The following is a 23,331-nucleotide window of genomic DNA, read 5'->3' on the forward strand; positions in this document are numbered from 1 at the left end:
TAAAAATGTTTACGACTGGAAGTTTTATTTCGTTTCAATGGATATTAAAGATGGCCCAGTAAACTAGAAAACTAAGAAGTCACACCAATGAGCATTTCAGTCTTTAGAAACACTTTTTTTCCCAAAACTAAGAATTTTATAAAAACTTAGAATCAAACAATAACTATGTAGGAGAAAAAATTTGTGAGTTTGGTATTTAGAGATAATGCTACATGTATAAAACCATAGGCATCTACAATTAACTAACAAAGACAAGCCATGCAACACTACTAGATAAATTTAAGTTGATACCTGGGCAGTAGGGAAGCAGTAAAGGACAGATCAAAAACAAAAACAACCTCCCACTTACAAAACAAAAGAATTGAAACAAAAATCCTATCAACAAAACCTAAAAAAAAGCTGAACTTAGCTTGCATTTCAGAACCAAGGACATGAAATTATGATATTGGCAAAAGAGAACAAAGCAAATAACAAATATGAATGCCAGGTCTAAATAACTTACAATAAAACAACACCAACAAAAAATAACTTGTTAATGTTCAAATAGGTAACTTAAAATTATTTGTTAAAAAAAAAAAAATGAGTACATAACCAAATGACCTAAAACAGACACCAGCTCTCATAGTTTTTAAAAAGTTTCCTTATTGCAGGTACATGCATGACATGATTTTTAGGCTAAGGAATGACTGATTTCTTAAATATGGGGTTGGGAGGCAATAACTCAAAGCCCCCTTAGAGTATCTGAAAGAATTAAAACTTTTTTTACTCTGATAGTTGAAGAATTTCTAAAGAAAATCAAAAAAGTTACACTTAGTAAGAATTAAAATCCCTGGCATAATATAAATTAATAATAAAGTAAAGTAATTATAGTCCTTTGCCAGTTATACCAAAAGTTACCTGTAAACATTTGTTGATTCCAATTCATATTTTTAATTGTTTATAAATTACTAGCTCAAATTATACCAAAAAAGTAGGGGTGGTCTCAAGACCTAACCCTCAAGAGTTCCACTAAAAATAGACAGTTAAAAACTAAATGTTCTACTTCATTTAACAGTACTGTATGAAGGTTAATTTCTTAGTTTTGTAAATGTTTTATGGTAATGTAAGATTTTAACATAAGGAAAACATTAATATAGGATATAAGAATTGTTGTAATACTGTCTGTACAACTCTTCTGTAAATCTAAAATTTATCTCAAAATAAGATGTTAAAAGCTCAACTTCTTAGGAAATGACTTCCTTCAAACAAGTAAATGTGGTAGGCAAGAAAATAGCATTTTAGGTTTCTCATGTTGAGTTTAGTTACCAAGTTCATGATACACCTAGCTGTGACTGGTTTGCTACAGTAAGTTCTCTGAATGTTAAGAAAGACAAAGCATATTTCTAGAGAAATGATTCAATAAAATTAAATATTTTTATTAACTTTTTGACAAATTGAAAGTAAAACATATTCTACCTAACTATAACTGTGTCCCTTTATGGATAAATCTAAGATAAATATCATTCAGATTTTTACCTGGACAACAAATTCAAAGACTCTTAGGAATAAAAAACAAAATAAGATGGTTACTAATGTAACCAAACTAAATACGCAAGCTGTATATAAAAAAGAAATCAGTGCTTTGTAACTGAATCTGAGGTTACAATAATCCACTTGCTTTAAATAATAGTTCAATTACATATAATGGATTAAGACATTGTTTAAGGGAAAACAGCCTCAAAAAGGAAGCATTAAAAAAGGTATATTAATCATTACCTTTAATCAAAGTATCAACCTTCTGCTCTCCCGAAATAAACAAGACTTTATCTCTAAAATGAACCCAGGTTCCTAAATCATAAAAGATAACTTTTAAAAATACATCTTGAAGTACTAGACATTTATGCATTCTATTTGAGTACAACTTTTGCTGCCAAAAATTTGTAATGGCATTTTAATGTCATGAAAGTCTGGTTGCCAGATGTTGTCTTTATTTATAATAGAGCTTAACCTTTTAATAATTATATAACTACATCTGTCATTTGCTAAGGGTAATAGAATGATATATACACTTTATTAACTAGCACTTCTGCAAATTTTTCTTTACGAGAATGCCATTAATACCAAGAAAATGAAAAGGGGTTTGAGAATCATCATCAATCATCAAGGGGTTTGAGAAATAAACCACCCTTTTCATTTTTAATTTATATAAGCCTAATTAATTCCCAAAGTTATTAAGTTCTGTCAGAGTCTGGCCGTCATAACATGTCTTAATTTTTTTTGAGTTCTGCACTGCCTCAAAAAGTAACTTATCAAAGGATAAGTCCAATTAGCATAAACAATCTAATTCTATGTTACTTGTATTTAATAAATAAAATACAATATATAATCAACATTGTATCACTAAAATTGTGAAGCTCTTCATGAAAACCTTAATGAAAAAAAAATCCAAAAGAATTAAGCTGTTTTATTTAACATGTAGTAGACAACTGTCATAAAGTTTGTATATTTAGTTTTCTCATCCCCTAATGTATTTCCACAAACCTTTAAGTCTATAATTTTACAGATATAGCTTTCCATCAGGGAGCTGAGATATAATTTCTTTTTATATGGATCTAAAAATTTTTAAGAGGATTTAATCTGTAAATCAGGTACAATTTAGTCATATACCATACAAAGACATTTAAATAATCAGAAAAGATTTTTAACATTATTGCTTACTCTTATAAAATGGTGACTTTTAACCAAATTGACGCCCCTGTACTTGTATTTATGTTTCCCATACTCTTAAATCATAATGCTTGGCAAGTAATTCAAGTTTTGATGTAATTTTTAAATTCAATTCGTTGTAAACAAATTCTCATTTGTTAACCAATCCATACATTCCCCTTTACTTACTATATACTACCTTAGAATTAATCCTCCTAAAAAAAGTAATCATGCCACATGGAAAAAAACAATACAAAGCTTCATCTCTTCCTTATTTTCAAGTATTATAGGAACACAAATCCATGAAAAAACTGATTAAAATTTTGACATTTCATCTTGCTTTACTAATTATGGCATAATAATTAGTAAAATGTGATGTGAAAAAAAATGGTTCTTAATATTTCTCTGCTTACCATAGTATTATACTAAGAAATACTGCAATTATGTTTATGAGCTATTTTCCAGCTTCCTCAAGTACAGGACAAACCATGGTTCTATCAGTGAGGAGATATGAATAATCAATGTTACATAACTCAAAAGGAAGATAGGAGGCACAAAAAAATAAACCGACTTTGGTTTTTAAAAACCTCATCTTGACCCTGAAATGCCAGATTTAGCAACAACACAAGAACAAAAAAAGATTACAGCAGCAAGCCACCACTTCATCACACATTAAGAATTTTGAAATAGCTAAAAGCTTCCCCCCTTTCTTTCCCACTCAATCTGTTATATCTTCTTTTTGTTTTTCCTGCTTTTTGTTTGCAGGCAGTTCAAGGCTTGCCCATTGCATAGGTTCAGCTTTTCTCATGGTAATCTCAATCTTCGTTGCAGTCATAGTTACATAACTTCTCTTTACATCAATCACCTGAAACTCATAAAAAAGAATTACAGTAAACCTGGGCAGTTTTATTAGTTTCAGACAAAAACAAAAGTCTTGTTTATGCTAATAACCCCCAATCCAAACTTCTAAGGCCATTTTTATATCTAGACAAACTTTTGGGGAAGATATAATGTTAAGTTATATTGTACTGTGCATTAATGCTTACTGCTTTTTATTCTACAAATGGTATTATAAATTATTAGAAAAAATTCATACGGATTCATAATACTTACACCCCATAATTTCACATTTTGATGAAATTCCTTCTCTCTTTCAAATACAATGTGCACATTTAACTGAAAAAGATACAGAAAGTTAACTGATCAAATTCAAATTAAAAGTTTATAATTGCTGATTATAAAAATAAGACATTGATAAAACCAGTTAAGCTATTTTAAGAAACTGCTATTTATGAGAAAACCATTAGCACTAAAGAAAAACTGACTTGAAGTTTCATACTGAGAAATAAGTACCGTATTATTTTCAATTTTTTAAACTATAGCTCTCAGATCTTACATATGTTACTTGACAAATCTTCCTAAGCTACTATGTCTCTAGAATGCTTCACAAGTAACTATTATGCATAGATTTTCATTTAAAATAGAATTTCATGAATTTAATTTTTTCATATAGAAGAGATTGTAAGATCTTAAAATCAGCTGAAGTATGAACAATATTTTATTACATAATACATTAACATAAAGGACAATGTATAGAAAAGAATTTTTACTCCAAGTTATTTATCGTACTTACCAATGTACTATTTGCTTCTACTCGACTAAGTTCTGGAAGTGAATTTTTAGCATATACTGAAATGGTGACTTCACCTCCAGTTTGATGCCAGTCATGCCTACATGGAACAACTTTTTTCCCCTGTAATAGAAGAACTTTGTAAGTTTAAAAAGTGTCACAAAAATTAACTTCTTAAAAAGAGAAACTTGACCTATCCAATTGAGAAAAAATTACCATGCCCAAGTAAACACTTTGTTTTTACAGCAAACATCAAGAAGTTTAAACAACAAAATACACCGTGATACAAAAATTCCTCATAGTTTTATAATTTGAGAACAAAGTTTATCCCTTCCATTTGTTTACTCTCTTTTACGACCACAGTATTAATATGCAGTTAAAAAGACAATTTAAGAATTCCTACTAAACTTTATCCAATTTTAACACTCTATAATCCACTAAGTACTGTCCCTCAACACAGACTTTGAAATGAAAAAGAGATCTGCTTAGTGGGATCAGACAACACCTTAACCTCATGCACAGGAAATTTCAACTTATATTTTCTACAAATCAGAATTTTGGGGGAAACATGACCACTTTTAACTCTCTACTACTGGTACTGAATACTCATTTTCCTGTCATGCTAACATTAAGAAAAAAATGAGAATTTGTGGAATGTTTTGTTACTATTATGGAAATAATCATTACATAACAGTGGTATATTTCTACATTCTTTTTCTAAAAGCAGCAAATGGTGATTTGTTTTATAAATGAGAAAAATTTATTTACTAATTCAGGAAACATTCTGAGAAGCTACCTTTATAAAGACACTATTTACATTTTGGTACAATTACACTAGTTGAATTTAAATTACATATAGCATCCACATTTTGCCCTTAGTTCCTAGCTTAAAAACTGCACTTGATAACTGCATATATGAAATAAAAAATAGATCATTATTCCTTCAAGGGTTATACTCTGAAAACTTTTTAACATAATAGAAAAAATTTTGTTATTCTGAACTACAACTTTCAAACTTTTGAACCTTGGAAAAAATATACAGACAGACCTCACTTTTTGCTAATAAAACATCCCTGGAACTTCTGTGGTAGATGTAATATTATAACTTTAGGGGTATATTTATAATATCCAACCATGTATTACTGAAAAGCAAGTATAGAATACTCAAATGTTGAATAAATATCTAAACTATTAAATTTGAAAAGTTAAAACATTTTAAAATACATTAACCATAGCTAACAGATAAAAATCTATTTAGTAATAAATTGCTTGTCTTCTTACAATTTAATGGGCTTTGGGGGCATTATTTGCATAGCTCCAAATCTTTTTAAAAATTTGCATAACTCCAAATCTTTGTGCAGGGAAGTAGGAACTGATGCTTTCTTTTTTCTCTTGATAAATTTCCTGCAGCAAAGCAGAGGCATTCAAAAGAATTCCACCAAAAACAAGCCTGCAATCCTCCGTTTTGGCCACTAGACCGAGTGTTTGTGCACTTGCAGATGGCTAAATAAAGTTTTAAGCAGCCAAAAGAGAAATAGAGGTCTAAATGAAATAAATAGAAAAGTAATTTTTACAAAACAAACAGTAGAGACAGACTTTTGAGTTAATTTTAGTAAAAGAAAAAGACAAGGATACTTCAATTTTGGCAGGCTTAAGTATTTCACAAAAACTCATATACCTGTATCATTATACACAATGGCTATCATGCTCAAGGGCAGTGTGTACTGGAAGCTTGACTCAGATTAATTTTACTTTATAGGCATGTCAGAACTTTACTGTGTGAGGAAGAAAGCTTTTTAAAAAAATCTCAAATTAAAAATGACTCAGATGAATATAACCCAGGGTTATTCTGAAAGTTACTTACAGCATCCTTTTTAGTCCACATGTGTTTCCCTGTTGTACAACCCTCTTGGGCTAAGAATGTATTAAAATCTGATGTTTTTCTTCTACAACAGCTCCAGTATTTCATCCTTTAAATTATCATAAAAAATTTAATTAGTACAATTTCACAATTAACACACAGACTGCCACACTAAAAAATTTTTTTTTCCTTGAGGCCATGGTGTTTATTATGAAAATAGAATAAAACCTTCAAAACAAAACGATCCTTTCTAATTTAATGAAAAATTTGTTATTTATTGTTTTCTGTGTGTCAGTTACATGCAACTTGAACAACAGTTCACACCGCTCAAGGTAAAGAGACTTGTGAGTTACATATGCTTCACGAGGTCCTGGGCTCAAAACCAGTGTGAGTTAAATACTACTCACATGGCAGTTAGTGTGTTAAATTCAGCAATATTATGGTGACAAGTGTGAGTTTTTAAAAAATCAACAAGTGTACAACTTTAATATCTTGCAAGTTATTAAATAGCTAAAAACGGTTATACGGTGTGAGGGAACAGTAGTAATTTTAAAACCAGAACGCCATTTTATAGTAATTTTGGAGCTCCTAAAGACATATAAAATCATCACAAAATTCTAATCAACTTTTCACTGATAGATCATACTCCAATTTCCTCATGAAACTACCAAAAAGTAGTATTACCAAAGATTTATAAGAATCACATTTCAATAAATCAGTAAAGAGCATGTAAACATATTAACAACTAATGAAACCCATTATTATTTGAGAAAAATCCAACACAGCAAGTAAAAAATTACAGTAAAACTTCAGGTTTGAGTCCTGAAGAATATAAAACCAGTGAAGATTTCAACACAGTACTGTGTTTCTATAAACTACAGGGTAATATAGAAGAGAGGCTCTCAACTGAGGGCCTTGGAAAAGTAAGGGTCTTCTTGGATAATTAGTACCCATGGTCAAAAATTCTAAATGCCCCTCAATGTGCAAGACAGTCCTTCAAACAAAAAACTAATTTAGCCCAAATAAAAACAGCATCACACTGAAATACACAGTATAAATAAAAACATGGGGCTTGAAGTATAATGACCACTTAATAACTGTAATGTTGTTTGTTTACTCATATATAAGACAAGAAGACAAAGCCTACATTTCTAGGTTACTGTAAAGATTAAATGGCAATGTAAGCAAACTGCCTTATAACACTGCATGGCAAATAATTTTTAAACATAGTTAACTTTCCTAAACTCTACCACAAAGTATTTTAGTAAGTCATGCATAGGTTACCCCTCATGGAAAATAGGTACTCCAGAATGATATATACAGACTTCTTCTAGACTCTGTAGCCCCTGATATGTCTAAAAGAGAAAAAAGAGGGGAAAAAAATTAGCTGCACATCTCACAGTTACATCTTGTACATATTTGTAGTACTGGTGACCACTATGAAAATAACTCAAGAAATAATAACAGTAACCTAGAACATTCATAAATTCATCCCAGGACGTTATGTTAAGAAATAAAAAATGACTCCCTTTTGGGATCTGGTTAAGTTTTAGGTCCCTATGAGAAAGTCAAATAATCAAAAAGTGGGTATGAAGATGTTTTCACCCTTTTGAGTATGAGGTCCCATCCAATCATATTCAGGTATTTAAATTTACAGAACAATATTGAAAGCAAGGGATTAGTACTCTAAACAGAAATAGAGTTACAGTAAGATTTATGTGTATATTGTATACTTCATGTGGGCACTATCAATTAATCTGGGAAAATTAACAGGGAATTCTGGAAGTTCCAGAGTGATGGTGATTTCTTATCCCTATAAAGGGTAAAATGAGCTGCAGACCTATATATATATCCAGGGTTTGTCTGGAAGATTCCGGGCCCCACTGCTGTAGTAGGTGAAGGCTCTACAGATGAATTCACAAAAAGTTATGTTAATAAAACATGGATGTAGCCAATAGTATATTTTCCTTCTATTTTTGTATTTATAGCAACTACCTACAAGTACACAAAATAAAACCGTTTATTTTTTGTAAATCCAAAGCATTGTACTAGACATGTATATATCCTAAAGAAATAACAAGGTCTGTGGAGTTTGGGAAAGGGTGTGAAAGTATAGGGTAAGACACGTAGGCAAGAGACATAAGCACATAAAACTCAGTGTATTAGATTCTAAAGTTATCACTGTTAACCCCCAAACCTATTCTTCATCCCACTGTATTTGATGGCATCATATCCACTCAGTCTCCCAAAACAAAATTCCGTAAGTTGTCTTCAGTTTCTCCTCTCACTTCATCTGTATGTAGTTTATCATGAAATCCTGTCAACCTGACTTAAAAATACCTGTCAGTTTAATTTGTTGTCCTTCCACATGAACTAGCAAATTTTAGGCAATCAGACTATACTAATACACGTTTCTACTAATTCATTTCTCAGCCTTCAATTTCTGTTCTCTACTATCAATGATATTATCTGATTACTATCACTCTCTTTTTCAAATTCCATAATTATGTTTAACTCACACTTTATAAAATAATCCATTCCAGATGGTTTGTATATTTAAATGTCCCCACCCTTTCCCTCTATTTATTTATTTGGTTTAAATGTCCATCTATATGAGAAAATCCTCATGGCTCTAAAAGTAAACTAAGATTTCTTAAATAGAACACAATATTTAGAAAGGAAAAGATGGACAAATTGGATTTCATTAAAATTAAAGAGCCTCTATTTATCAAAGCCATTAAGACAGTGAAAAGGCAATGGTATCTGACAAATGACTTGTAGCTAAAATATACAAAGAATTCCTACAAATCAGTAAGATAAAGATATTAGAAAAACAGGTATAAGATTTTGGACATTTTTCAAAAGAAGATATACAAATGGCTAATCAATATACATAAAGGTACTCAACCTCACCATCAGGAAAGTACAAATCAAAACTACAATGAGAGCACTACACACACCAGAATGACTGAAAATATAAAACTGATATAACAAAGTGTTGCTGACACATGGGACAAGTGAAAATAGCCTCATATACTGCTGGCAGGAGTGTAAAGTAATGCAATCACTTTGGAAAACTATGTAGATTATCTGTTAAAGCTAACATACAGAGATTAAATACCCCTTATTCAAAAATTCTGAAATTCAAAATGCTCCAAAACATGAAACTTTCTGAGCAGTGACATGATGCTCACAGGAAATGCTCACTGGATCATTCTGGATTTCTGGATTAGGGATGCTGAACAAGTATATAACCAAATATTCCAAAATCCAAAAAAAAAACCCTGAATATTAATATTTCTGGTCCCAAGCATTTCAGGTAAGGGACATTCAACTTTATGTCCCAAAAGTCATGTCCAAGAATGTCGATAGTAGCATTATTCAAAGAAAATTTTATAAAGGGCAAACAAAGAAAAAATAAATTGTGGCACATTCAATCAATGGCATACCTTAAAGCAATGAAAGGAGAAGAAAACTACATCTACATGCAACAAGGTTAACTATAGCAAACATATTCATTAAGCAGAATACGACAAATATAAGAGTACATATTCTATAATTCTTTTTACATTAAATTCAAAAATAGGTAAAACAAATTTATGTTGATAGAAAAATGTGGGTTACCTTTCGGGAAGGGAATAATGAATGACAAGACAAAAATGAGTGCACTGTAATGCTGTAATTACTTTGTGAAACTCTCTTGAGCTATAAAACTTACACTTGTACAACTTTTAACAAATTTCAATGTTGTACTTCAATGAAAAAGATTAGCAATTTCTTTAATGGCCTCCATAACCTAAGATAAGGTCTAACTTCTCAGCACTAGTAAAGCCTTCTAGGATTCGGTCCCTACTTAATTCTATTAATCACAACTCCATAGCATTAAATTTCGTACTATTACTATTGACTACTGTTTTCTTTACACTACTGCTATCACACCTATGCTTGAAATATCCTTTCCTTGTTTTTCCATTTACAAAACAGTCATTCATTTTTCAAAACTCATCTGATGCTTTCTTCATCTTCTTCCATTACCCTGCCATTTATACTGCCTTCCTCACTCCAACAATTACTCATTCCCTTGTATCTACGACTTCTACCTCACATACATGTAAATACATTTATATTTCCATTGCTTAATGAGCAAGGTGATATCAAACTTAACATGTGGGAAAAATACAGAGCTGCTCTCACTCCATTTTCACCTTGTCAGTTAGTGCTGTCACCAATCACTCAGATGCTGGACCACAAGTTTCCTTCACAGTCAATCCATTAACAAATCCTAATACAGATGCTCTTTTGTTTATGATGGGGAGTTACATCCCAATAAACTCATCTATAAGTTGAAAAATCATAAGTTGAATCATCATAAGTTGGAAACCATCTGTACTTCCAAATTGTATCATTCATTTTATATGCACTGTTCTAAGCATTCAAGATACAACAAAGAACAAAATAAATAAAACCCTATCCTCATAAACCTTATACTAGTAGGTAGTGGGGGGAAAGATAGATTATAAGCAAAATAAATGACAAATGAATATAAGGTAAAAAGGGCTATAAAGAAAAAAAGAAGAAGAGAGAAAATGTTGAAGAGTATGCAATTTTACATAGAGTAGGCAAGAATATGTAGAAAAAGGCCTCACTGAGATGTTTGATTACATCCCACATTTAATCACTTCCTAACAAACTTCTACTCTCCAATCCCACTGCCTAGTTTTCCTTAATAGCATTCTAGCTGGTTTTTCTTTTCCCAATTCCACTCCTACTCTACTACCAGTTGAAAATCCCTCCCTAAAAAAGGTAATGGCTTCCCATGATACTCAAAGCCCAAATCTCTGTGGCTTATAAGAACCTCCATAATCTTGCCTGCATCTCTTACCTGACATTTTCACACCCTTGCCCAAACTCCATAGACCTTATTATTTCTTTAATAGCCAAATTCTAAAGCCTCTCTCTACTCTCGCTGCTCCCACTATCTATAGCACATTTTCCCCTCCAGGTTCACTCTAGCTCCTTAGTCTGTTTTTCTTCATATCTACCTGAATTCGTAATATTTAATTACCTATTTACTGTCCTCCCCATACTAGAATATCAGCTCTACAGGAACATAAATTTTTCCTTTGTTTTATTCTATATATCTAACCCTAAAACAATGCCTGGTACACAGTGAGTGCTCAGTAAATGTTGACTAAATTGAAATTATTTATTCCCATGATTCTATCAGGTATGATGCTCCTCAGAGAAAGAGGCTTCTATCCATGTTCATAGCCCTGGTCCATAGCATAATGTCCAACATATAATAGGCATGCAAATGTTTGCTGAACTGAGTCAGTGAACTGCACTTTTTCTTCACAATTAATATTTTACTTCATAACACATCATAAATTTTGTAATATATACCTTTGAACACCCTCCATTTTTACATGAGGTCCCAATCTTAATTTCGTCATTATCTTCCTCTGAAACAAAAAAATCAAATTAGAAAGTTAAAATAAAACTTTTCACTGCAGCATCATTCTTAAAAAGTAATCTTTTCCATAAAACAATACTTTTAAAAAACCTACTACTGTGATGAGCTTTTGCCTATATCCCCAGAATGATATATGATGTATTTCTATTCTATAATAAAATGTTGTATCTTAATTTTGTAAAACAGAAACCATGAAAGGATGTTTTCCTCCCATGGTATCAGGTACAGGTCAGAGCATATTGAATATGCTCTATATCACACACAAGTAAATATTTTCAATTATCAAAGAAATTTAACTTACTGTTAAAAAACAATAAACCATAAAACAATTTTACATAGGTTATTTTTAATAGACACATAATGAAAATTAACCATATATTTATTCTGTAGTATTATTGGTTTTTTACCACAATGTGCTCTTTCATATTTATATTCAGCAAACTCCTGCTGTCTCTTTTGGATGACTGCTTAGTTGTACAGAAAATAATTAAAATAAAACAAAATAAAATCTTACCTTTTTTATCTTCTTCATTCCCTGATGACAGTTTAAGTTTATCAAGTGCTTGTTTTAGGGAGGCAGATATTTTTAATTCCAAATTTGTCATTGGTTCATCTGGGCTAGAGAATTTTGAAACTTTATTACCACATTAATATGTACTAAAATATTTCTTTGTACTCCAAATTAATAACCTTAAAAGCTTTGTTTTGAGAAGCCAAATGTTTCATGAATCAAGTGATTCCCATTAGAAAGTATTTTATAAATAATTGTTATAATGTATCTGCTTTCTAAGAAAAAGTAGAAAAGCTTCACATATTAAAATAATAAATCTCAAATAATCATGTTATTGGCAGCACATTTCATTATCAGTTGCACTAACGGTAAGGGAATAAAGACTAGAAATCCAAGTTTGTCAAAACGAGTAACTCCGAGGAAAGAACCAGAAAGTACTTCTAAGAAAGAACCACAAAGAACCACATGTACTTCTACATTCCATGCCAAACAGAATGCTGAGCACATAATAAACAGGCAATAAATATGTACTAAGTGTATCCATACTCAATTCTACCAGTGGAGATAATTTACATTATGTGGACACTAGTATATGGATCTGTAAATTGAGATACAATAGTATCGCAAGGCAATTTTAGCAGGGTTAAAAAAAAAGCCCTCTAACATTTTTTAATAGTTAAGTTTTATATATATAATTGTTAAGAATTTAATAAATGCAGCAATAAAATAGAAGTCCTAGGTTATTCACTCTACATTAACAATGAAAAAAATGGACATAGAAGGCATTTAAAAAGCACATAAAACCCATTATCTTCATACTCTATAGTCACCACCAAATGAACTGAAGATAAAGTACTTAATTTCTGTCTTTAAATAAAATTACTAGTCCATCATTTAAAGAAAATATTAATTCATAGTACTATAGAAGATTCTACTTTATTACTGAAGAGATTAAGAGTGAGCCATGACAGACTTTTGTATTTTTCTAATAATTTATTTAACTGCCAAATCAGTCAGCAAGGCATTTAATAGTATAATTATGAAAAATGTGGAGATGGAATAAAATCATTCTGAATAGTTCCTTTAACAAATGATCTGTATCCAGAGTGTTAATGAACAAATAAACATCTAAAGTCTCTGAACATTATCTTGGTCCTGGATCATCCAATACTATATAAATTTATTTAAGTAGGATCAAAGAGCAAAAGTTGGGAATACTGTGAGTTCATAGCAAAAATAAACATTTCGACAGAGCTCAATTTTAAAGCCCCAAATCAGTTTTTTTGTTTTTTTTAAGATCGAGAGTTTGGTTCTAAAATAATTCAGTACTCAAAGCCAGTTATGAAGAAGAGCTGGTGTAACAGAGGTACCCAATATACATGTGTGGGAACACAGAGAGAGTCTGGTTATCAAAAGCAAGGATGAAGGATCTCTAACATTTTACTGCAAAATGAGCAAAAGCTATTTTAAGACTACTTTAACAGATAAGTCATCAAAATCAAATACATCAAAAATTCACCAGTATTAATGAGATTAACAGCAGGTTTTTTTTTTTTCAGGCATCTGAAAGTAAAGATGAGTGATTAGGTCTCTGTGCTCCTTTTTTTTTTTCTTTTCTGTGCTCTTTTTCAATTCAAACTGATCTCATGACGAGGACAACTCCTTCAAAGAATTTCACTGTGCCACAGTGAAAACAAATACATGCCAAAAGACAAGATAGATATTTGACTCCTCTACCTTGTAGGTACATGTGCCTGTAATTATGATAATACAAAAAGCACACCAGCCATGAAGTTTTTCTGTGTATATGTTTCTCATGTAGATGGGGAATAAACTTAAAGGCAGATTTCAGGAAAGAACTAAACAGTTCAAAATTTGGTGGCTTACAGTAGCTACAAATGGTATTACGCTAAATCATAAAAGGAAATACCATGAACAAATGCTATTATTCAAGTGTATTGAAATATGCAACTGTATAAATTATACCTGGGCCTTTTTATTGCTTCTACTGGTTTGGGGGCTTGAATGATGTGCTCCTGAAATTTAGGTTTCAATTCAGATAGTTCTTTCTTCTCAGAAGTCTTGACTTCAGGTTTGACTGCCTCAGGTGGCTTCTCACTGTTATGTCTACCTTTTGTACAGCCCTGTTAGTGAAAGGTATTCATTAAGAGTTATTTTATATGCCATGATAGAAATACTGTATTTTTGTTTCTTTACTGATACATTTTACATTTTTCTCCAGTTTTATATTTTAAGAAACTAAAAAATAGGACTACAAATGTGCTGTATTTTTAAGTGAATTCTTACTTCTGATTAGTTTTTTCCCTTAAAAAAAACCTTTTGAATTATACTTCACAAATATCTACTTATTCTATTAAACATATAGCATAAACTTGTTCATAGAAAATGAATTCTGGAGAAACTCACAAAGAGAATTCTAAAAATTATTTACATACAAAAGTCTGTTACTCATAAATGCCTCAATCTGAACCCCAATTCTTCTACTTACTAGCTATATGACTTTGAACAAGATAGTTAATCTTTTTAAACCTCAATTTCTTTATCTGTAAAATAGAGGTAAATGGCATTTAAAATATTTTTTGAGAGGATTAAATAAAATAGAATACTTGGCACATAGAGCAGGGGTAAACATTTAAATGTTAGCTATTTTTATACCACACTCCACAGAGTTATATACAAATTTTAACACCTCACCTCTGAAATCATACAGTCAATGACGTGTCAGTTTATTAGCAGCTTTAGTTTTGTTTCTTAGTGGTACATAAAATCATGCTGCACCTCAATGGTATCTTAGATTTGGCAAAAATTTATTGTTCCTAATTGAAAATGTCTTTGACTGTTGCCTACCAGTCCCTACTTATTGATTTTCTTTCAATATTAACATCAAGAATAAACCTTTGTCCTTAAGAGTCTTAAACAGTGGAAAGAGAAAGATAAACTCCATTTTAAAAATAAGAAGCTACCTACAAGTTGACAAGGACCAGTCAAGAGATATCAGAAATCAGATTCCTCAAATCTGAAGCTTCTTATAGGTACTTTAGGGACATAATCTAGAAAAAAAAATTAGTACTTACCACAATGCTTAAGAAATCAGTAAAATCAGTTGTTCTTCTCTTACAGCAAGACCAACCCTATAAAAGATAAGAGAAAAAAACTGAAAACCATATTTGTATGAGAACCACAACCCCTTTACTAAAACACTCGTATTAATATTTTTTCCTTGAGTCCTAAGTAACTTGTATATATATATCTTTCAGTTTTAGTGCTGTATATGATTCACTGAATCAAGTAAATTGATTTTTAAAAACAATAATTAACCACTGTTAAGGTGATTTGTGTTGTGATGTACCATCAAGAGGAAGCACTTTAAACTGCTTCTGTTTACGTGAAAGTGCTTTACTTTAAAAATCTCCTAAGGATAATAACTATAATAATTTAGTTTCTAAACAAAACCCATTATAGTTCAACAATAAGCCCTCTATTTTCAGAATAACAGATTAATTAACATAGTAGCCTAAACACTGTTAAATCTGTGAAGGTGATCTTTATAGTGAGAAGCATGAAAGTACAGAAATTGTACCAGTGTTTATGATTTCTAACAAAATATAAGTAGGTTACCAAAAATGGTTATCATCTCTAATTAAATTGTCATCTCTAATTCCAATGTACAGTAGAGAATACTGAAACAGAAATTTAGCAGTCTAAAGACTTGAGAAGTCCCAAATTCAAGTTAAGGGCAAACTTTGCACATATCCACTCGGACTTCACTGTTTCTCAATATGCTACAGAAAAAGGTATTTAATTCTTTTATTTTGCATTGAGATATAGATGAATCAACTGCTACCTTAAATATAGGATTTAAATAGTACTGATAATATAGTTACCAGAAAAGTTACTCTATAAGAGAAAAGCTTTACTGTCTTAATCACATACACAGAATTATGCCAGATACTGGGAAACATACACCTAAACCATGATAGAGGCCAGCTATTCCCAGACCCCAATCTGGATTCTACATTAGTCCTCAGTAAAATGAGAAAAAGAAGGATAAATGTAAGCATGCGAGTATGAGGTTGCTTACTGTCTTTTCTTGAGCAGGACTGTCCCTTTCTATGAATATGCCCCTTCTAATATTAAAATGGTCTTTCTTTTGTTAATGCAATATTTGACTTCTTATTTGGTCAAATACAAAAGTAGTGTCCCTGTATTGACGTACACATTTTGTCTGAAATCTACTGGGCTGTGAAACTCAATAGTCTTGGAAAATCTAGGTTTTCAAGAAATGTTTGTAGAATAGAGACAATAATAAACACTGGAACTGCAGAAAAGAAACAAAAATACTTCTAAGTAAAATCATTAAAATTTAGAGTAATTAACAGTGGGGTAAGAACAATAACAAAAAAACCCTGAGCAATGGACAGAATAACTAGGAACAGTAAAGTTTTGAGAAGCGGACTATTTTTAGAATAAGTGTTCACCTTAAAAACTGGTTTGAGTTTGCCAATGAGACACATGAATGGAAATATGTTGTAAGAGCCACTGGAATAGGGGCAGCATTTGAGGACATGAATGAATGAACTGAAAGAGAGAAAATAGCAAGCCAAAGATCATGGTTGGGAGATAGGAGAAAAATAGCATAGAGAAAAAAAGAAAAAGAAAAAGGTAGACAAAGAAAAATAATCATAATAATGGCAGCCTAGGAAAGATAAAATTCCCAAAAAAGAAAAATAAATCTTCCCTACAGAACCACAGTTTCTACCCCCATAAAGGTTTGTAAAGAGTCTAAAAAAAGATATTGGGAGGAATAAGGTTTCAACTTTCCCTGTTGAATGTTTATTCTGTTTTCTTCACTGACAACTAATCAGAATAACATCAACTTTTTATCTAATGTATTATCTGTGGCTAGATTTGGTTGTATAACACTTAAGGACCAAAAGAGTCCAACTACTTTCTGGAAGGATAATTAAGACATTGGAAGGGCATGAACAATATTTAAACATGTAAGACTGTTTACGTTCCTGAGAACAAAGGTAGTACCTAAAACCATGGCTGCCCCACTGCAGGATTTTCTTTTTTAGATATACAAAGTTAACTCTCTAAATGTACTATAATATCATGAACATAAAAAAGGTCAGGCCACGCATGGTGGTTCACCCCTGTAATTCCAGCACTTTGAGAGGCTTAAGTGAGAGGACTGCTTGAGCTCAGGAGACCACCCAAGGCAACACAGCAGATGCTGTCTCTTAAAAAAAATAAAAACAAAACAACAAAAAAATGAGCAGAGTGTAATAGAGTGTGCTTGTAGTCCCAGCTACTCAGAGCTGAGATAGGAGGATTGCTGAAGCCAAGGAATTTGAGGTTACACTGAGATATGATTGGTCCACCCTGGACAACAGAGCAAGACCCTATCTCTAAAAAAATAATATAAAATCAATAAAAAGATCACCATCAAAAATCTGGACATTCTATTATTTCTCTAATTCTACAGATCAAGGAAGTATAGTTGGAAAACTGTCAACATTTCTTTTCAATAAAAACACTTTATTCTTACATGTCTGCCTTAAAATTAGCATCATTGTAACAATCTTTCCTTAAATTCAAAGCTGTTTTTATTAGCCAGCAGTGAGAGACTGAGATTGAATACAACTACTTCTATCTCGTCTTGAAATTAGGAAACTGAAGAAAGAGGGTATAGAAAATGAGAACTGAAATGGAAATAATATAATTTATAACTAGAAAAGACTTCAAGATCACCACCTACTACCGTATTTCTCTGAAAATAAGACCTACCCATAAAATAAGCCCTAGCAGGATTTCTAAGCATTTGTGCTTAGAAATATAAGCCCTACCCCCAATTTGCAATAGGGAGTATTATATTACAAAAAAAAAAAAAAAATCACATAATAGACACACTTATTCCCAGTATATAGTATCCTGAGCTTAGAAATCCTGAGCTTAGTATCCTGTGCTTAGAAATATAAGCCCTACCCCCAAAATAAGACCTAGTGATGGGCATGGCTATGCAGCAGCATATCTGCACAAACCATGCATTTCCTCCTGGACCAGTAAAGAAGACGAGCAGCCCTTCTCATCTGCCCCATGAGAATTCTATTGCTCGACATGAGAGATTGGGGCCAATGGTTCTAAAAAAAATAGAGTCACAAGAAATCAGGATGGAATTTGGGGTTTGGAGAGTTATGATGATGTTCCAGAAGAAGACGACTTAACTATATTTGAATAAATGTAGATTGTTGTACCATACTTAAAAATTAACACATCCCCTGAAAGTAAGCCCTAGGGTGTCTTCTTTTCTTTTCTTTTTTTTGAGACAGAGTCTCACTTTGTTGCCCAGGCTAGAGTGAGTGCCATGGCGTCAGCCTAGCTCACAGCAACCTCAAACTCCTGGGCTCAAGCAATCCTGATGCCTCAGCCTCCCGAGTAGCTGGCACTACAAGCATGCGCCACTATGCCCGGCCAATTTTATATATATATATTAGTTGGCCAATTAATTTCTTTTTATTTATAGTAGAGACAGGGTCTCGCTCTTGCTCAGGCTGGTTTTGAACTCCTGACCTCGAGCAATCCGCCCGCCTGGGCCTCCCAGAGTGCTAGCATTACAGGTGTAAGCCACCAGGTCCGGCCCCCTAGGGTGTCTTCTTGATGAAAAACAAATATAAGACCCTGTCTTATTTCCGGGGAAACACGGTATCTTCTTTTTCTTTAGTGGAGTACCTGCTTAAAGCACCTTACAATGATCAGGAAGAAAGAAGAAAGTCACAAGCTGAGGGGGAAAAAAGATAAGACTAATAAAGATTTAGTATTACATCTCTCATTTTACTATACAGATATGAAGAAACTGAAAATATATCTAGTTCCTACCTTTAATGCATCATGAAAGACTGGAACACCTGGGTGGTATGTACAAGCATCTGGTGAAAAAAAGAGAAGGAAAAAAGTGTCATTCTTTATAATTCAGTAAAATGTATACATCATTATTTCAGGTGTTAACCTTCAATCCTTTCCCCAAAGGTAGGTAATATTGTTCCTTTAAAATTTACTAATGCTTGAGTTTGATGCATAACAAAGTGCATTGTATTAAAGTAGTTAATAGTTAAAACTTTAATTCAAGAGTGTAATAGCTATAGATAAAAACAATACAGAATGGTTTAAGCATGACATATTATATATTTCTTTAATCTTTGTAGCAAAATTTGTTTAGTACCCAAACTTGAATTCCCAAGATTTTGACTGTCATCTTTCAATTCTTTTACAAAATACTATCAAAATTAAATGTTCTTAAGTGCACTGATACACAAAGGTTTCTCAAGAGATTCCATAAAAAGATATTTTGGAAGAAGAGGATCAAAATCTTAAAAACTGTTGTATTATCTTATTGCTAATTTCACTTGGTTGTTATTCTGTACTTTCCTCCCACTATACCATCAATCTTGACTATTAACTCTCATGAAAATGGGTTTATTACAATTTGCAATAGGGAGTATTATATTACAAAAAAAAAAATCACATAATAGACACACTTATTCCCAGTATATAGTATCCTGAGCTTAGAGAAACGAGGTCAGTTCCTCTGCAATTTTCTTACAAGGCTACCTCACTCAGCCTTTTGAGTTTGTTCAGCTTTCAGTTCTCTATAACCTGCTTAGATTTGTTGTGTTGCCTTAAAATGATTAATTCCTGGTACTCAGAGGAATCTCCCTATCCCATATTAATAGCCAGCATTTGCTTCCTTAGTAACCATGTGTTGCATAGATACTATGCTAGCTAGTATAGTAAGAAAGTATTAGATATTTTCCTCATACAGTGAGTAAACCCATGGATCAGAAAGACACTATTAATTAAGGTGAATAATAGAATTAAGGGCTGAAAAATAAGTAGGAAGTAGAAATGTACATACAGAGGGAAAGGAAGTAGGAGAATGGACAGGAGAATGGAAGTAAAGGATACAGTATTTCTGAATACCAACTTGAATGTAGTCCAAGGCATAAAAAGCACAATGTGTAACACAGTCAGAAGCATAAAATGTCATAATACTAGTCAACTAGGACAGAATAGCAGCAGGAATGAATCAGATCTTAACCAACAACTAGTATGAACAAAATTTGAAAAACACTACTTTCAAAAGCAATTAGCCATTCTTTATTAGCTTTTATCATGTTTACCAGTTTTGCTTAAATTATTTTATGAATAGGAAAGCTACAACACAGTCAAGTATCAAGGGTTTTAACATTGAGTCTGACCTTGGCTAAAATCTCCCTCTGCCACTAGCAGTTGCTTCAGTTTTCCTCATATGTGTAAATTAAATAACTGCTTTTGAAGTTGTTTTTTTCTAGAATAAGTGTTTAACATATGGAGTTACCAACCTAACCGTGTTTACTTTAAATACCCACTTAACTTGCTAAAATGATAGAACAAAGTAAAATGTTCTATCAGCTTAGAAGGGAGTACAGTTTTTGTCTATAGGGAAAAAAATCACCAGACTAAGTCAGTAAACATGGTAATTATGTCACAGCACCAATTTAGAAAGTATTTAGTGTAGATTAACAGATTTTTAAGGATAATGGATCCAGCATCTGACTCCATGCATGATGGAACTTGCTTGCATATTCAACTTCATCCCTTTAATTTACTTTAGTCAAAGTACAAGCTCAAACCTCTTCCATTCTAGAAAACTTTTCCCTAACTAAATCCACAGTTTGCTATTAGTTTTTGTGTTCCACTCTATCTCCATTTTCTTCACTTTCCATTCATTCACTCAACCAATTTACTTCAGTATTTATACTAAGTCTCAAAAACAACCTTCACCTAAGATTGATGAATAAACTTTCATCAATCTTAATGGAGTTTCCCTACTATATCTGGTACTGTTGACCACCCAATCCTTAAGACTGTCTATTCACATGGATGTCCTGGCCTCCCCTTCTCTCTCTCTTTCCTAGGCACTGGATCACTTAACATATACCGACTTGCAACAAATGGCTGCATCTCCCTTGAACTTTAGACAGTACTAAACACCCCCAAATAAACATGTTTTCCCATACACACACCATCAGCCTTTCCTCTGTATTTGATACTAAAGTAGAAGATATCTATAGACACCAAGGCTACCAACACCAAAGAGTTTTACAATCCCTCATTTCTCAAATCTGCTATCTACTGAAATCTCACAATTTTCTCTTTAACATCATAAAAATGTCAACACTAACTTGAACATTGTACAGACTGGATTTTTCTCTTCCTTAAAACCCTGTAAATCAATAGCCTTATTTTAAATGACATCACCAATTTATCTGTGTGCAAAGATAAGTATTTCAAACATTTCAAAGATGAAAAAGCTTTAAAAGGCACTGGTTCTAATCTCCTCCACAATACTGAACCACGTTACTACCATACTGAACTTGGCTTCTCTATTAATGGCTGGAATACTGCATACTTTCCACAGCTGCTGTGAAGATTAAATGAGATGACAAAGTCTGGCATATAGGATATACTGGCTGGCAATGCCAATTTATTGCCAACGTCTGGCATACACAAAATATACAATAAATGCTAGTTGAATCTGAGAAAAGTGTTGTCACTTCCCACAAAACTGAAGGAAATCAACTCACTTCTTTATCTCACTCATCAATCAAAATTCAAACTCACTGGGCATTTCCCATCGTTCACCTGGCGTAGCCACTTTATCTTTACATCCTTAACCCTAGGTAAGTGTTGTAAAGGACATTCGCTCAGTTTATACTAAACACAGCAAGGTCTAAAACCGACGAGGCCATTTCAAAAATAAGCAACAAACGCTGCTGCCAAGCAGAGGACAACGAATGCACCCCAGGGGGCAAACGTTATCAAAACTGAGCATAAAGACGGAGTAACTTCCCTGACCAAGAACACTTCCAAAAGTAAGTAAGTTTTTTAACAGCGGGTCGACTGAACAAGCGACAAGCTTCCACACTGAGACGAGGCAGAACTTAACTGCTAGGATAACCCGCTGCCCGTCCATCCTCCTCCTCCATCTCTCACTCCACACACGAAATCACAGCCAATACTATCTGGAGAACTGCACAGCGAGCTTAGCAGTGCCTTAACTTTTGCTTCCCCAAAGAGACCGGGGAGATGGGGGGATCAGAGTGTCTTGCTCTACATTCCAGGCAGAATTAAAAAAAGAGCGCGGGGGCGACCCAGGAAACACGTGGGTCGAGGGAAAGTCTCTCGCGGGCGCGCGCCGAGGTCAGACGCCGCTCCCGGGCGCTCGCCGAGGGGCCGCGGCGCACAGCGGGGGCGGCCAACGCAGGCCCCCGAGGGACCTCCGGCCGGAGCCTCACGGAGCCGGCTCGCAGGAGGGACCCCGAGCCCAAAGGGCCTGCTGCGGGCAGACGAGGTGGCGAGCGGCGGGCGCGCCTCTTACCATCGGAATTGCTCTCGGGATCGAAGCGCTGACCGCAGCCCCGGTTGTAGCACAGCAAGGCCATTTTCCTTTCCCACCGTTACAGACACGCAAGGCCCAGACTCCGGGAAACGCAACGCGGCGCGTCCAACACTGCCCTGTCTCAAGCACCGGTCTGACGGCTGAGGCGGCTGCCGGCTTCCGGAAATGACTAGTTGCGTTTCAAGAACCTTCGCGAATTTTCCGGTCGCGCAGGCGCAGAGGAGATGGGAAGAGGCGTTCAGGAAGCGGCGAGGGAGGCCGGGCGCTGGCGGAGCCGCGATAGGTCGGACTCCTGGGAGTGGCAGTAGCGGGTCGGAGCCGCAGCCGGGACTTTGGTGAAGGAGAAAGTTAAAGAACCGCAAACGAAGGCGGGACTGACAGGCTGTCTCCAGACTTCGTCACTCTTTTATTGGCTGTGGGTCTCTCCTCAGCAAAGCGGCCGCCCTGCCCTGTTGTCCCGCGGGGCCCAGCATCTTTCCTACCTCTTCAGAGGCTGTGGCTACGCGGCTTGCTCGGTATCTGTTACCCGCTAGCTGCTCGAGAAAAAGTGCAGAATCGTACAGTATTTCCAGATCCTGCGCATAGAGCGTGAGAACTTAGTAAATGAGGAAAGGAATGGTGGAGGCATCCCTTGTGCGTGTGTGTTTGTCTCCGGTGTCCTGATCTCCGGAGCGTTGAAGAAATGCGGGCTTCCCGAGCGGTCCGAGTA

The 23,331-nt window shown here is 33.8% G+C and overlaps 1 protein-coding gene across 1 annotated transcript; it reads right to left on the reverse strand.

Annotated features, from left to right (window-relative positions):
* On the reverse strand, positions 1–22,804 carry CHORDC1 (cysteine and histidine rich domain containing 1). The gene is made up of 11 exons (XM_020286649.2): positions 22,602–22,804; positions 19,061–19,110; positions 15,256–15,312; positions 14,147–14,304; positions 12,164–12,267; positions 11,580–11,638; positions 7,461–7,531; positions 6,180–6,285; positions 4,319–4,438; positions 3,799–3,861; positions 1–3,550 (listed from the first exon to the last, which is right to left on the reverse strand). Exons 1-11 carry the CDS (start codon positions 22,663–22,665, stop codon positions 3,404–3,406), a joined length of 999 nt encoding a protein of 332 aa, XP_020142238.1. The 5' UTR covers positions 22,666–22,804; the 3' UTR covers positions 1–3,403.
* Positions 22,805–23,331: the final 527 nt, after the last annotated feature.

Source organism: Microcebus murinus, chromosome 4 (assembly GCF_040939455.1).
Source record: "Microcebus murinus isolate Inina chromosome 4, M.murinus_Inina_mat1.0, whole genome shotgun sequence".
Classification (NCBI taxonomy): Eukaryota; Metazoa; Chordata; class Mammalia; order Primates; family Cheirogaleidae; genus Microcebus; species Microcebus murinus.

Bases quoted from the DNA above. Each gene is read 5' to 3' on its own strand.
- CHORDC1 (XM_020286649.2), bottom strand. From the start codon at position 22,665: ATGGCCTTGCTGTGCTACAACCGGGGCTGCGGTCAGCGCTTCGATCCC. The intron at 6,286-7,460 runs GTAACCTATGCA...GATAATTTAAAG, and splicing joins GTACCTATTTTCCATGAGGG to GATGAAATACTGGAGCTGTT. The intron at 4,439-6,179 runs GTAAGTAACTTT...CTTCTATTACAG, and splicing joins TGTGGACTAAAAAGGATGCT to GGGAAAAAAGTTGTTCCATG.